The following is a 16936-nucleotide window of genomic DNA, read 5'->3' as shown; positions in this document are numbered from 1 at the left end:
GCCTGCACTGACCACAATCCCACACCCATGTCCTATCCCTGTAAGCCCTTGTAATCCCCTTGTCTCAATGTTATATATTTCACTCACCAATCAGTCACAGCAGACATTCTGTCATTTTTCTTCCAAAGGAATGCTACAAATCGGACAGGGGGGCTGAAATTTTACCATCCCATCCGCTATGGGAATCGGAGCGGGTGAGGGGGTGGATCACGGAAAGGTGCGTTGACCTTGGGTGGGATTTTTGGGACGAGCGAGGCTAAAAAATCCCGCCCGCTACTTGGTCTTTTTGAAACAACTGGCAATTTTCCACAGCCAATCCACCGAACCGGCACATCTTTCAGACTATGGGGGGAAGTGTGGCGACGAGGGGATTTTCACGGTAACTTCACTGCAGTGTTAATGTAATAAATAAAGAAACTTTAAACAACTGCAAAGATGGGGAGGAGAAACAAACGAGATGTTGAAGAATCACACGGGGCCTGAGTCACGGGTTGCCGAGCCCTGCTCTAGGGGAAATGTGGAACCTGTTCCCAGTGGAACTGTTTTAGAATGGAGTCGTTTAACTCCATTTAAAAGCAGAGCAGAATCAGAGCGTTCTTGTACAATGGGCGGGATCTTCTACACCTCCTCCAGCAGGGGGGGCAGCCCGCCCTTGACCAGCGATGGAAACTTCTAGTCCTGCCGCAGTCAACAGCGTTTCCCGTTCTACGCACCCACCCCCCCCTACCAGGAAACCCGCAGTGTGGGTTCACCAGTGACGGGAGCGTTCAACATGCAACCTTCCAACTGACTGAATGTGGAGGGTCACTTACACCGCAGAATGACTCCTGTGACACTCAGATGCACCACAGAAAGCATTCATTCTGGTTGTATTGCAGCTTGATATAGTTCCTGCTCTGCCCAAAGGTCGTGAATGTAGCCCAATCCATCGCGCAAACCAGCCTCCCAGCCATTGACTCTGTCTACACTTCCCGCTGCCTCGGAAGAACAGCCGGAGAATTCCGGTCACTGTCCTTCACGTTGCAGGAATGTGGACAATAAGCATGGTTTACAAAGTGGGTTAAGGTCAAATTGGATTTAAACTACAGACCCAAAGGTTGAACTCCCAGCAGCAAGTGGTTTGACACCTGAACTGCCGAACCCAGCGTGGGTTCAGCCCTTGGCCCAAACAGGTCCCAACTGGTAAAGTAGAATTCACTCATTGAATTCGGTCACCGGCAGTGCCCATTTTTAAATTGCCCAACTTTAACATATTATGTGTGTAATTGTGACGATGCCCATCAAAATTTTAAAGTTTATTTATTCGTGTCAACAGTAGGCTTACATTAACACTGCAACGAAGTTACTGTGAAAATCTCCTAGTTGCCACACTCTGGCACCTGTTCAGAGTAAAAAGTCTAACAACACCAGGTTTTAGTCCAACCGATTTATTTGATAGTAAACTCACAAGCTATCAAATAAATCGGTTGGACTAAAACCTGGAGTTGTCAGACTTTTTACTGTGTTTACCCCAGTCCAACGCCGGCACATCCACATCATGACCTGTTCAGATACACTGAGGGAGAATTTAGCATGGCCAATGCACCCTAACCAGCACGTGAGAGGAAACCCACGCAGACACAGGGAGAATGTGCAGACTCCACACACAGACAGTGACCCGAGCCGGGAATCGAACCTGGGACCCCGGCGTTGTGAGGCAGCAGTGCTAACCACTGAGCCACGGTGCCGCCCCATCACTAAATCAATGCCGAAAAAGATCTTTTTTAGATAAAGGGATGCCGGTATGATGGATTTCTGAATCTAAAGCAAATTCAGGAATGAATTCCTCTCAGAGTTTGAATGAGTCATTGATATCCGGTTGCAGGGGTGGGAAGTTCAAATAATTCTTGGGATCCAATAATTTTGGTATTGCTGAGGTCAGGAAACTGGAAGACAGAGGCGCAGTTACACGAGGATGGGACTAAATTAAATAAATGTGGAAGTGGACAGATATTCTGAAATTTTGCAGGATTATTCTTGGGGATCATTGAGCATCTCTTTGTTTCTGTTGGAAGGAAAGTCACTCTGGAAGAGTTCTTGATAAGGGTGGATAACTCTTTGCTGAGTCAAAATCCTGGAATTCTGTCCCTAACAGCATTGTGTGTCAACCCACAGCATGAAGACTGTAGCGATTCGAGAAGGCAGCTCACCACCACCTTCTCAAGGGCAACTCGGGATGGGCAATAAGAGCTGGTTAGCCAGCAATGAATTTAAAAGAAAGTAGAGGCACTCATGCCCCATGAAGTAGCATAAAACTGCAAGAAATTCCCCCAGAATTCACTAAATTCCTTGTTAGAAATGATCCACACATTCACACACGGTCAACATAGCCCTGAGCCTCCTGACAAGCCACGGACTGAGGGCAGTTCGATATGCAACCTTCCAAATTGACACTCTGAATGTGGAGGGGTTTGGAGGATCACTTACACCGCAGAATGACTCCTGTGACACTCAGATGCGCCATAGAAAGCATTCTTTCCGGTTGTATCACAGCTTGATATAGCTCCTGTTCTGCCCAAGACCACAAGAGACTATCAAAGGTGGTGAACGTAGCCCAATCCATCACGCAAACCAGTCTCCCATCCACTGACTCTGTCTAAACTTTCTGCTGCCTTGGCAAAGCAGCCAGCATAATTAAGGACCCCATGCACCCCAGACATTCTCTCTTCCAGGTTCTTCCGTCGGGAAAAAGATACAAAGTCTGAGGTCACGTACCAACCAACTCAAGAACAGCTTCTTCCCTGCTGCCATCAGGGAACGGACCTATCCTACTTTAAGTTGATCTTTCTCTACACCCTAGCTATGACTGTAACACTACATTCTGCACTCTTTCATTTCCTTCTCTATGAACAGTATGTTTTGTCTGTACAGTGCACAAGAAACAATACTTTTCACTGTGTGCTAATATATGTGACAATAATAAGCAATCAAGTCAAATCAAATCTTTTTTTGCCTCTGCATCCTGAGAGGGCACGGTGCCAGTGAGATTGGCAGTCGATCCCTGGGGAGCTGCAGGAACTTGGCAGCGGCAATCACAATTTACTGCCTTTTGGCCAACTTGACAATCCTTGCTTTTGAGCCTGGAGCCAAGAGCAACCTCAGTCCAAACTCGAGTCACAGCTCCAGAGTTTGCAGTCTGATCACCTCATTTACTCTGGGGCGGGGGAGGTGGACAAGATCCACCCACATTCCAGACAAAGTTAAAATAAAAACCTCGGTCACCGTCAAGAGCAGAGTTCTGTCTATCCCGAGAGGAGCAAGCTAACGGAAGATTGTGCGAATAAACTTGTACCAGTTTAATACTTCACTTTCAGAACGCTCCCCACAAAACCCCATTCTCACTCCACGCAGGAATTCCGTCACAAGAATTTATTCCAGTTGGAAGGACAAACAAACAGAAATTAAGGAAAGAATGGTCCAATTTACTGGGTTGCATGCTGCAGGAGAAAGGCAAGCCCAGTGAAATTATAACACCACAAGCCCAAAGGGAGAGAACATCATTTAAGGAACACTACACTTGTTTGTTTGGAGCAGAGCAGAAACCAACATGAAAGCTTTACTGTCTTGGAACAAAGCCACCATGGACGGAGCTGGCCTTTCAAAGGAGTCCTTCTGCAAAGGATCCAGGGTGGATGGCTCACCCTGGTGATGGGAGTCTCACCTTGCCGGCTAGAGAGATGGCAAAGACCTCCTTCCAGGAATGAGCTACATGGCAATCAGGCAGTGGCAATGCCAGCGGTGGGCTTTCCTCTGGAATTAAGACCCCCGGGGTAGATGCTCCTGCTCAGCAGTATCAGTGAAGGGGGGGGGGAAATGCCCCTCTCCGAATCCAAGGGTTGCTGCAGGTAAGTAATGCTAGGGAGGGGTTTCCACGGGGAGGGGTGGATTGTGGGGACAGGGGACTGGAGGTTGCTGTCAGTGGCCACCCTATCTTCTTGATATCCAGTCTCTCGATGAGGGTGATTTCCTTTGATCGAGTGACCCCTCTCCCCCACCAAAGATGACAAGTGACCCATGTAGGTTTACATGGCGATAGCCCCCCCCCCCGAAGCTGGGTTAACCCCAGCAGCAGCAGGAAGAGGCCCTTAAGTGGTTATTAATTGGCCCCTAAAGGACCTCAAATAGGGGAGGCAGTGGCGTAGTGGCATTGTCACTGGACTAGTAACCCAGAGGATCTAGATCTAGATCCAGGGACCTGGGTTCAAATCCCACCACGGCAGCTGGTGATATTTGAATTCAATAAAAATTTGGAATTAAAAGTTGACTGATGACTATGAAACTATTGTTATGAAAACCCATCTGGTTCACTAATGTCCTTTAGGGAAGGAAATCAACCACCTTTACCTGGTCTGGCCTACATGTGACTCCAGGCCCACAGCAATGTGACTGACTCTTCAATGCCCTCAGGGATGGGCAGTAAGTGCTGGTCCAGCCAGCAACGCCCACATCCCTTTGAATGAGTTAAAAAAAAATTGACAGTGGGAACACAACCTTGGGCCTTTCAGTCTAGAATTTAATCCTGGTGGAACCAGGAAGGCAGTGGGTTTCAAGTATGTCACGACTCTGCCTAAGTAAATGCTCTTCCTGCCTTCAAGCTCACCACCAGAGACAGCAAACATACCACCCCAGATCACTGTTTCTCGAGAAGGAACTCTTCAAATGCAGACAATAAAACATATAACAAAACTTACTCCAACTTAGAAATCAAAGAAACTTCATAACTCCAAACTTGGGGCCACACCCTGGGCCAATCCAAGTTCCCCCACAATTCCCAACAGGTTCTTATTTATGGTGAGTCAGCTGACTATCACATCATTCTGTAATTGGTCCCATGGTTTACCTGGTCAGCTGACTCTTACAGCTTGTTACCATTGGTCACATTACATCCAGTACAAAGCTGTCACCGGTGACATTCTATCAATCACTAACCAGAAACAGCAAATAAAGTACAAAGAGCTGACGTACAGACTCAGGGGCTTTGATGAAGATTTTGGTTTTCCCCAGTTGGTGCTGATCCTGGTCCATGTTGACCGATCTCAGGAGGTGGACAACTCCCTGCTTCACGTCTCCTCTCCACAAAGGCCATGTCTCTTTAGTCAGAATGGCGTACCTACAGTGAGAAAGGTGAGGAGGTTCCACACAGAATGGGATAATGAATTAAAAAAGAAACAAAAGCAATTTTAATTTGTTCAGCCTTGGAACAAAACAGTTTTTGTTCAAGATAAAAACTAACAGATGCTATAAACCATATTCAACCTATGGATCAATATTTTGGAAATTAAGCAAACCATAAAAGATTTCTGGCTTTGTAACCATTAGAAATTTTTATTTATAAAAATGCACTATATATCCCAATGAAATACATCTCAGTATAATAATATATCTGCCAATCAAGCAAAGCAACCCCCCCATCCATTGACTCTATCTACACTTCCCGCTGCCTCGGGAAAGCAGCCAGCATAATCAAAGACCCCAAACACCCCGGACATCCTCTCTTCCACCTTTTCCATCGGGAAAAAGAAACGAAAGTCTGAGGTAACGTATCAACTGACTTAAGAACAGCTTCTTCCCTGCTGCCATCAGACTTTTGACTGGACCTAACTCGCACTAAGTTGATCTTTCTCTACACCCTAGCTATGATTGTAACACTACATTCTGCACTCTCTCCTTTTCTTCTCTATGAATGGTATGCTTTGTATTACGCAAGAAACTAATAAATGTGACAATAATAAATCAAATCAAAAATTAAATTATAACAGTTAAATATAAATAGCAAATAGTCCATTAGCCCAATCTAGACCCCACACACATGGCATCACTAACAATATCTTTAGAACCAATTTTCACTGTGCTTTTTAAATCATTCATAGCTCATTTTAGGATCCAATAACCAAGTTCTAAATAATATGACAGCAATGATTCTGAGTTGTTTAAAATAACTCATACAAGAGGCCTCAAGCCAAGAAATGTCTCGCTTTAATGATGTCTCTGTTATCAGTTCAAGATCCCAGATGACAAACGGTCTGATTACCCATGCTAATCTCTGTACACACAACTCCACAAACAGATTTACAACCCTTTCCTTCCTCTTCCCCTTCTCCCAAATCAATGTCCTGTTGTCCTAGATTCCTCTCCAGTTAGAGAGGGGTTCTTCACCCCTCCCCATAAACTTCTCTGGTCAGACCCCACTTGGAGCATTGTGAGCAGTTTTGGGCCCCATATCTAAGGAAGGATGTGCTGACCTTGGAAAGGGTCCAGAGGAAGTTCACAAGAATGATCCCTGGAATGAAGAGCTTGTCGTATGAGGAACGATTGAAGACTCAGGGTCTGTACTTGTTCGAGTTTAGAAGGATGAGGGGGGATCTTATTGAAACTTAGAGGATACTGCGAGGCCTGGATAGAGTGGACATGGAGAGGACATTTCCACTAGTAGCAAAAACTAGAACCAGAGGGCACAACCTCATGCTAAAGGGACGATCCTTTAACACAGAGATGAGGAGGAATTTCTTCAGTCAGAGAGTGGTGAATCTGTGGAACCCTTTGCCACAGAAGGCTGTGAATGTCTTTAAGACAAAGATAGATACGTTCTTGATTAATAATAAGGGGATTGGGGTTGTGGGGAAAAGGCAGGGGAATGGGGATGAGAAAAATATCAGCCATGATTGAATGGCGGAGCAGACTTGATGGGCCGAGTGGCCTAATTCTGCTCCTATGTCTTATGGTCTAAGGCCTGGGTTCTTTTCACTCCTTTCTATCATGCTAAAGACCTACCGAACCTGTTTCATTTCTGTCAAAACCAAGTCCGATTCCACTCCATACCTCACTCTTACACTAACAATTGGCTCTCCAGGAAATCAACATTTCACACATTGGGTGGAGGGGGGAGGGGGAGAGGAGGATTTTCCCATCCCGCCCACTATGGGAATCACAACGGGCATGAGGGGGTGGAGGTAGTGGACCAAGCAAAGGCCTAATGAGCTTGGGTGGGAGGTTTTGGTCCTGGAGCGAGCGTGGCTGGAAATTCCTGTCCATCATCCTGGTTACACTGTCCCTTATGGCCTTTCACAATGAAAGAAGGCTCACAACACCAGGTTAAAGTCCAACAGGTTTATTTGTAGCAAACGCCATTAGCTTTCAGAACTGGGATCTCACATGTCCAGTATTAATATCAACTGGGATTTTAACACAAGGTAACACCTCTACCAGGTTCAACTCACTAACCTACCAACACCCTTTTTTCTTGCAGTATAAATTGTTGCGATCCTTTGAAATTTGGCATTCTTGTATTTGTCCTGATGAGTGCAAGATTAAAAGCTTTGGTAACATCTTTCTTTTCAGCAATATTCACGCTCTGTATTGCCAAGTGACTTTCACATTAAACCTTCACATTAAACCTTTCACATTAAACAAAGTGGTCCACTTTGGTAGGAATAATGGTAGGAAGGACTATTACTTACGTGGAGAAAAACTGCAGCAGGCGACGGTGCAGAGGGACCTTGGGGTCCTTGTGCATGAGTCACAAAAACCCAGCCTGCAGGTGCAGCAGGTGGTCAGGAAGGCGAATGGGATGCTGGCCTTCATAGCGAGGGGGATTGAATATAAAAGTAGGGAGGTCTTGCTGCGGCTGTATAGGGCATTGGTGAGGCCGCAGCTGGAGTACTGTGTGCAGTTTTGGGCGCCATACTTACGCAAGGATATTTTGGCCTTGGAGGGAGTGCAGAGGAGGTTTACTAGGCTGATACCAGAGTTGAGGGGGTTGAGCTATGAGGAGAGGCTGAATAAAAGGCTTGTACTCGTTAGAGTTTAGAAGAATGAGGGGAGATCTCATTGAGACGTATAAGATGATGAATGGGATGGATAGGAAAGAGGTGGAGAGACTCTTCCCGCTCAGAAAGGACAGTAGGACTAGGGGGCACAGCCTCAAGATACAGGGGGTGCGGTTTAGAACGGAGTTGAGGAGGAACTTCTTCACTCAAAGGGTGGTGAATCTCTGGAATTCTCTGCCTGTTGAAGTGGTGGAGGCTGCCTCGCTAAATATTTTTAAGACGCGGGTTGATGGGTTTTTGATAAGAGAGGGGATTAAGGGTTATGGGGAGAGGGCGGGAATGTGGAACTGAGCCACGACAGATCAGCCATGATCTTATTGAATGGCGGGGCAGGCTCGAAGGGCCAGATGGCCTACTCCTGCTCCTATTTCTTATGTTCTTATGTTGTTTATAAAAACATTTGTCAGTCTTCAACTGGTGTAGTGTGTTCAACACTAATTTTGGAAGAACGTTAGGACTTTGGAAGAGAGTGAAGAAGAGATTTATTAAAGGAAGCACTGTGACACAAGAGTGGCACAATGGCACAGTGGTTAACACTGATGCCTCACCACCCCAGGGACCTGGGTTCAATTCCGGCCTTGATGGCTGCCCGTGTAGAGTTTGCACATTCTTCCTGTGTCTGCGTGGGTTTCCTCCAGGTGTTCCAGTTTCCTCCCATAGTTGAAAGATGTGCGGGTTAGGTGGAGTGGCTGTGCTAAATTGCCCCTTCATGTCTCAGGATGTGTAGGTTAGGGGGATCAGTGGGATAAATACGTGGGGTTATGGGGAATAGGGCATGGGCGGGATGCTTTGTCAAAGATGTGGTGCAAACTCGATGGGCTGAATGGCCTCCTTCTGCACTGTAGAGGTTCTATGGTTCTAAGTTTCCTTTGCATTTACATCAGAATGGTAACAGGGGTGAGAGTCATGTGGAGAGATTAGACAAGTTGGGGTTATTCCCCTTCGAGCAGAGAGGGTTAAGGGAGAATATGCTAGAGGAGTTCAAAAGTATAAATGAGTTTTATAGAGTAAAATAAGGAACGATTGTTTCCAGTGGCAGAAGGGTCAGTAACCCAAGGGCACATATTTAAGATGAGGAAGCATTTTCTTTCAAAAACAAAGTAGAATGTTTTGATTTGGAGCATGTGGTGGAAATAAATTCAATGGTGTCATTCAGCAGAGTGAAGGAGGGAGGAAAAAAAAAATCAGGGCTACCCAGAAAGAACAGGCATTGGGATCAAATGGTAGCTCTGCCAAAGAGCTAGCATAGATCTGATGGGCTGAATGGAGGCTCTTTATGCTTTATCTTTAGTCTATGCTTTAGGTTTTGTTGTTTCAATTCGTCCAAAGAAACAAAAGGAGTGTAACCCATGGATAATTAATCTCAAAAACAGAATTAAACAAAAAAAATTCAACTAAACAGTTATTCATTGAAAGGCTGCAAGATAAAATCGAAGTATTCCATTCATAATTTGATTTGGTTGATTTGCTAAGAACTTTTATATTCGATTTAGCAGTCATTATCATTTGTACTGTATATTTTGTATCTGTTACAGATTCAAGCTCGTAGAATAGAATCCCTACAGTGCAGAAGGCAGCCGTTCAGCCCATCAGGTCTGCACCGACTCTCTGACGGAACATCTCACCCATAATCATCAACCCTCATAACCTACACATCTTTGGACTTGAGAGGAAACTGGAGCCCCTGGAGGAAACCCATGCAGATACAGGGAGAATGTGCAAACTTCACACAGACAGTGACCCATGCTCGGAATCGAACCCTGGTCCCTGGTGCATCGAGGTAGCAATGCTAACCATTGCGCCACTGTGCCAACCACGCTCTTTCACATAATCCTCACGTTCAACAACAAGTTCTAAAATCTGCTTCTTTTTGTTTTCTCCCCCTCTAGAATTCAGGAACATATAAAAATGTAGACTCCTGCTACACTCTTACACTCATTTTACATGGTTCAGGTGGCGGCACAGCGATTAGCACGGCTGTCTCACAGCGTCAGGAAGCCGGGTCCAATTCCAGCCTCAGGTCTCCGTCTGCGTGGGTTTCCTTCGGGTGCTCCAGTTTCCTCCCACAGTGCAAAGATATATGGGTTAGGTTGATTGGCCAGTGTGAGGGGATTAGCAGGGTAAAGATGTGGGATTGCAGGAGTGCGGCCTGGGTGGGATTGTAATCAGTGCAGGCTTGATGGACTGAATGGCCTTCTTCTGCACTGCAGAGATTCTATGATACACATAGGAAACTCAAGTCAAAGATTCAGCTGGCTACATCAACAGATCAATTATACACAGGCCGCAGGTTAACACAGCTAATCAAATATACTTGGAAAAGGAGAGGTTTAAAAATGGTGATTAAGACTCAAACCGGAGAATAAGGCAATAAGAATTTGCAGTAGTATATCAGTCTCCTGACTGGTTCAATCAGTTCCTTAAAGTTAAGAGTATTAGAATTCAGTGAAGTACTAAACCTATCTTCTCAACATCATTCGCCAGTTGTTAAAAGAAAAACTCAGGCAAAGTGAATAGCAACACTCTTCACTTGCCCTTCAATGCTATTTTGAACCACAGCACAAGAAATACAAGGACTTCACGTCTGTGGAACTCTTTGTAGTGCAGCAGGAACTAAAAGAACAAAGAGTTTTTCTTCGACTTGCTTAAAAAAAGAGAACAGCCACATTTTAAAAAGACCCAATGAACAAAAACACATCGAAATAACGAACTATAGCTTTAGTCAATGGTCATTTTTAACAACTGGCTGATACAAAATTAAAATGTCACGGTGATATTACACAGTGAGAAAATTAACAAAGTTCCTACTGTGGATTGAATGGAGAGGACCAAGTTACAGATATCTGATTCAATTAGACCCACAGAGGCTAATATTTATGCTTAACACTTTAATATGCTCATCCAAATCATAAGAATAAATGCAACTTAGTCACATTTGAAGTTGATTTAACGGTTATCTGTCCAAACCTTGTCAGGCTTAATAATGTTGGCGATTTTGATTTACACTAAACATGAGTGCATAAATTTCACAGTGTATGATTTCTCTCAGTGTAAGATCAGAATGAGATCTGTGAGATATTGGCTGGAATTTTACCGTCCCGCCCGCCACAGAAATCAGAACAGGTGAGGGGCGGACCACGGAAAGATTTCGGAGTGAGCGAGGCCGGAAAAATCCCATTTATCCATTCTGACAAAGGGGCTAAGAACTCAAAACGTTGCCCGGAATTCTCTGGCCCTTCCCGTCCCACCACCGCTGCCAGCGAGGATGGAGAGTTTGGTGCGCAGACAAACCTCCATTCGCTGCAGCCGGAGCAGAGAATCCCGCTGGAGTGAGTGGCCGGAGAATCCTGCCTATTACCTGTTTTTCTTCCCTAGATGCTGGCAGACCTGCCATCCTTTTCTGTGCATTCACCAGTAAAAAACATCCTGGTAAAATATTTGTATTTATTGGAAGCAGTTCTTGGCCATGGCCGGGGTTTACAGACACATATCATATCATTCTTTACACAATGGTCCCAATCTGGCTTTTCAGTTCAGAATCACACAGACCAAGAGATCCTCAAATTCAACAATCTGAGCTTAATCAGCTGATGTCAAAATGGACAATGTTACAGTTAGCCTTGGCAGCCTTAGGTTAGTGCCTCTCGTTAACCCCTAGCTTAATTGGTAGAGCTTTGACCTCTGGGTCAGAGGGCTGTGGGTTTGATCTATACTGTGAATTCAAAATATATATTTGAGGACTTCATTGCAGTATTGAGAGGGTGCTGCATTGTCAGAGGAGCTGTCTTTCAGATTGTCAAACAAGGCCCATTCTGCAGGCAGGTGAATGCAAACAGCGTGATGGCAGAGGAGGAAATTGTTCTTTGAATGTTCTCCTGGTCAACGTTCCTTCATCAACCAAGCCCAGCAAGGACAGATTACCTGACCACCCACTCCGTTACTAATTTTGGACCTGGCTGTGTGGCACATCTGCCGCTCTTAACAACAGTGACTGCAATCCACTGGTTTTAAAGCACTCTGGGACATCCTGAGGATGCGAAAGCAGGTTCTTTTCTTTCTGAGCACTGGAAAGTCCGCTAATGGAGCTATCAGGCATGGACAGAGTTGGGCTTAGCTGTAATTGTACCTATAGTGAATTCACTGTTTCAATTCACAAGTGAAGGTGTCCATTTGACGGAAGTACCATAAAATGACCAATGCTATGACAATAATCTCTCCCTCAATGTCAACAAAATGAAGGAGATTGCCATTGACTTCAGGAAGCATAAAGGAGAACATGTCCCTGTCTACATCAATGGGTATGAAGAAGTAATGGTCGAAAGCTTCAGGTTTTTCGGTGTCCAGATCACCAAAACTTGTCTTGGTTCCCCCGTGCTGACACTATAGCTAAGAAATCCCACCAACACCTCTACTTTCTCAGACGACTAAAGAAATTTGTCATGTCAGCTACAACTCTCACCAACTTTTACAGATGCACCTTAGAAAGCATTCTTTCTGGTTGTACCACAGCTTGGTATAGCTCCTGCTCTGCCCAAGACCACAAAAAAAATTACAAAAGGTCGTGAATGTAGCCCAATCCATCACATAAACCAGCCTCCCATCCATTGACTCTGTCTACACTTCCCACTGTCTCGGCAAAGCAGCCAGCATAATTCTTGAGGTCACATACCAACTGACTCAAGAGCAGTTTCTTCCCTGTTACTGTCAGACTTTTGAGTGGACCTACCTTATATTAAGTTGATCTTTCTCTATGACTGTAACACTACATTCTGTACCCCCTCCTTTCCTTCTCTATCAACAGTATGCTTTGTCTGTACAGCGTGCAAGAAACAATACTTTTCACTGTATGTTAATACATGTGACAATAATAAATCAAATCAAACAGGCAGCGAACAGCGAGCAAAATTTAACTCCCAAGGCAAGTCTCACCTTTGCAAGAATTTCTTAAAAACTCGTCTGTAAGCGTAGCCTGCTCGTCGAACTCTGATGTTTTCCTTTAAACCCAAATATTCCACTTGGTGTTTAACTCTAAAAAGAAAATGACAAACATTTATGGTAGGACAGAACGAAGATATATTTCATTTGATAATGTGATAACCCCTATGATCTGCATGGGGTATCACTAACTGACCTCCCAATTGGGCTCGTTGAATATGAGCTCCCTAGGAATTGATAATTAGCCAACCAGGTGGAGTTTGTATATGGAACCATGTATAAAGCAAGACCCTGAGAGGGTCCATTAACATTTTAGTCCTGGCTGGGACCTGTTGTGTTCACCATAGGCTTGTGGTTATTGTTTATTTTCATTTTGTGCAATAAAAGCATTGTTCCTTCACAGCCTGGAGCTATATAGGTAAAAACAACATACATAAAATGTTGCCAATATTTTAGTTGGAATGAAATCGTTAGCTGCCTATTTCTAAATGTCCTATTTTTACGATCATAAATCAAAGAATATTACTCTCCTGAAAAATTCCAGATCTATTACGCCATGGGACACCAATTGGTGCTGCCCGCACTCCATGGTAGCCATCTTGTTACTGAGTCAGAAGTTTGTGGGTTCAAGCCCTTACCCCAGTGAACTGAGCACAAAATCTGAGGGCGACTTTCTACTACGCTGCTTTCAGAAGTGATATTAACTGACTGCCTGTGATACTTGAAGATGAGCAGGGGAGGTGTCCTGAACAATACTTATCCTTCAACCACTACAAAAAACTGCAGCAGGCGACGGTGCAGAGGGACCTTAGAGTCCTTGTGCATGAGTCGCAAAAACCCAGCTTGCAGGTGCAGCAGGTGGTCAGGAAGGCGAATGGGATGCTGGCCTTCATAGCGAGGGGGATTGAATATAAAAGTAGGGAGGTCTTGCTTCGGCTGTATAGGGCATTGGTGAGGCCGCAGCTGGAGTACTGTGTGCAGTTTTGGGCGCCGTACTTATGCAAGGATATTTTGGCCTTGGAGGGAGTGCAGAGGAGGTTTACTAGGCTGATGCCGGAGTTGAGGGGGTTGAGCTATGAGGAGAGGCTGAATAAACTAGGCTTGTACTCGTTAGAGTTTAGAAGAATGAGGGGCAATTTCATTGAGACATATAAGATGATGAATGGGATGGATAGGATAGAGGTGGAGAGACTCTTCCCGCTCAGAAAGGATAGTAGGACTAGGGGGCACAGCCTCAAGATAAAGGGGGGACGGTTTAGAACGGAGTTGAGGAGGAACTTCTTCACTCAAAGGGTGGTGAATCACTGGAATTCTCTGCCCGTTGAAGTGGTGGAGGCTGCCTCGCTAAATATATTTAAGACGCGGGTTGATGGGTTTTTGATAAGAGAGGGGATTAAGGGTTATGGGGAGAGGGCGGGAATGTGGAACTGAGCCACGACAGATCAGCCATGATCTTATTGAATGGCGGGGCAGGCTCGAAGGGCTGGATGGCCTACTCCTGCTCCTATTTCTTATGTTCTTACCTAAGTATTTATCTGTTTTTCTTGTGGGGAACTTGCTACATTAGAACTGGCTGCTACATTGATATTGCAATAGTGACCGAGCTTCACATGTATTTAATTGTATGTGGGGCACTTTGAGATTTTCTGAAGATGTGAATGGTACTGTATTAACACATGCCCTTCCACTTAATACAAATGTGTATCAAGTTTACCTGAAATTGTTCTCTCACAGTCCAAAGATGTGCAGGCAGGTTAGGTGAATTGGCCACCCTAAATTGCTCCTTACTGTTCCAAGATGTGTAGGTTAGTGGGGTAAATACATGGGATCACAGGGATAGGGCCTGGGTAAAATGGTTTGTCGGACTGTGGATGCAGACTTGATGGGCTGAATGGCCTCCTTCTGCACAGTAGGGATTCTGTGGCTGATTCTATTATTACAGAGGCTGTGTTAACCTGTCTCAAATGATGGGCTGAAAGTAACAGAGGAAGACATTTCAAACACACAGAAGTTTTCTCCATGGCTTCATTTTAAGACCCAAATAACTACAATAGATTGAAAGGCTGGTGATGGGTTTTCCTTTGCATCACTACTGCCTTGTTTCTGATGACAATTATAATGTATTTGAACGTGGACACCATTCTTAAAAAAGGAGCCAGTCTAACCATACAGCACCATGAAGGAATAAATCATAATAGTAGATTTTTTTTAACAATTACCTCCCTTTTAAACATGCCTTCTAGGACAGTGGGACATTAAAGGGTTAGGGCCACTCTCTGCCTTGTTTTCTGGGTTGATGCAATTCTCCCTGGTTACATGATAGACATGTACATGTCTTGAAAAAATTTGAAATTAAAGTTCATTTATTAAAGTCACAAGTAGGCTTATATTAACACTGCAACGAAGTTATTGTGAAAATCCCCTAGTCGCCACATTTCGGCACCTGTCTGGGTACACTGAGGGAGAATTTAACACGGCCAGCGCACCTAACCAGCACGCCTTTTGGACTGTGGGAGGAAACCAAAGCACCCAAAGTAACCTGTGGGGAGAGCATGCAAACTCCACACTGACAGTGACCCAAGCTGGGAATTGAACCAGGTCCCTGGTACTGAGAGGGGGCAGTGCTAACCACTGTTCTACCATGTCACCCTACATAGCTACATTTGATATTAGCAAGACCACACCTGGAGTACTGGGTGCAGTTTTCATCTCCTTATCTAAGGAAGGACATTACTGTCCTAGCAGAAAGGTTCATTAGGCTGGTTCCTGGGATGAGGGATCTGGCACATGAGAACAGACTGAGTGAACAAGGTCTATAAACCCTGGGCATTTAGAACGAGAGGTGATGTAATCGAAAATTTAAAAATCTTGATCAGGTGGATGCTGAGACAATGACCGGATTTTTCCCATCCGGACCATGGGAATCATAGCAGGTGGGACACGGACCACGCAAAGATCCGCTGACCTTGGGTGGGATTTTCCAGTCTTGGGGCTGGAAAATCCTGCCCAATGTTTCCCCTGACTGGGGAATCAAGGAATTGGGATCACAGAATCGGGATAAGGGACGGGCCATTTCAGGGCTGAGATGAGTAGAAATATCTTCAAAGAACTGAGTGGTGGAATTTTATGACCTCGCTCGGGCAAGACTCGCTGCCCGAGGCCAGCGGAGAATTCCATTCTGTAAGCCTCGCCCACCAATTCCGGGGAGGATGAGGTGATAAAATTCCAGCCAGAATATTTGGAATTCTCTACTCCAGACGTCATTGGATGTTCACACTTTGGATATATTGAAGACAGCGGTTGATGGATTTTTCGGCATGAGGGAAATGAAGGGATGTGGGGGAAGTGCAGGAATTGTGGTACATGGGCCATGATCCTGTTGAATTGTGGAGAAGCCTCAAAAGGGTGGAATGGCCGGCTCCAGTTCCAGCTTCTTGTGCTCTGACAAAGCAGCCCCATAAACTCCTGGTACTGGACTCCGGAATATAGAGATTGGTTCTATATTTAGGATATAACATTACCTGCAATTACTGAAGGAAGGCCTTGCAGAGAAGTCTATATTTTTTGAAGGATGCTCTGAACAGTTCCACTCAAGTGCTTTGCAATCAACACCTGCCACGTCACAGCGACATCTAGCGGAAAGTTTGTGCACCTTTGCTGAGTCACAGCTGGCACTCATGTTGACTGAAAAGCAGCAGTATTTGTACCACTAACAATCAACACGTCAGGAAGGCCTGAAGCCTAATGTTCCCGCAGAGCTGTGTCACAGGGGCACGGCAGCCATGCAGATACTGCACTGCCCATTCTTCTGTGATAAATGGCACGTGCGCAGGGCTATAAAAGTAGGAAGAACTTTGGTAGACTACATTTCAACCACAATCTGAACTCGAGTTTGTTGATCTCTGCTGAGATGGCAATCAGCTTGTTACAATTGATCTCAAGTTGTTAAATGGTGTACTTAACCAGGCTTCCTACTCCTGGTGACTCTCTGCAATAACCCCCAGGACTTGCATGGGGAATCCCCGATCTCTGTAGGACTTGTAGTATTTGCATGCCCTAGTGATTACCTTACCTGTTGGAGCTCAAATGCCGAGCTCTTTATAAAGCAGGCCCAGGAGTGGGTCCATTATTGTATT

The 16936-nt window shown here is 45.0% G+C and overlaps 1 protein-coding gene across 3 annotated transcripts in view; it reads right to left on the bottom strand.

Moving 5' to 3' along the window:
* myo1ea (myosin IEa) overlaps nt 1–16936 on the bottom strand; it is a 151546-nt gene that overhangs the window by 29484 nt on the left and 105126 nt on the right. For all 3 annotated transcript variants that reach the window (XM_080214452.1, XM_080214450.1, XM_080214451.1), the window contains exons 18-19: nt 12795–12893; nt 5005–5149 (exon numbers count right to left, since the gene is read on the bottom strand). In XM_080214452.1, the coding sequence (XP_080070578.1) occupies nt 5005–5149; nt 12795–12893 (244 nt within the window). The remainder of the gene's footprint in view (nt 1–5004; nt 5150–12794; nt 12894–16936) is intronic.

Source organism: Carcharhinus amblyrhynchos, chromosome 28 (assembly GCF_965287045.1).
Source record: "Carcharhinus amblyrhynchos chromosome 28, sCarAmb.v2.hapA, whole genome shotgun sequence".
NCBI classification, from domain to species: domain Eukaryota; kingdom Metazoa; phylum Chordata; class Chondrichthyes; order Carcharhiniformes; family Carcharhinidae; genus Carcharhinus; species Carcharhinus amblyrhynchos.
This window is presented reverse-complemented; position numbering and strand designations above follow the sequence as displayed.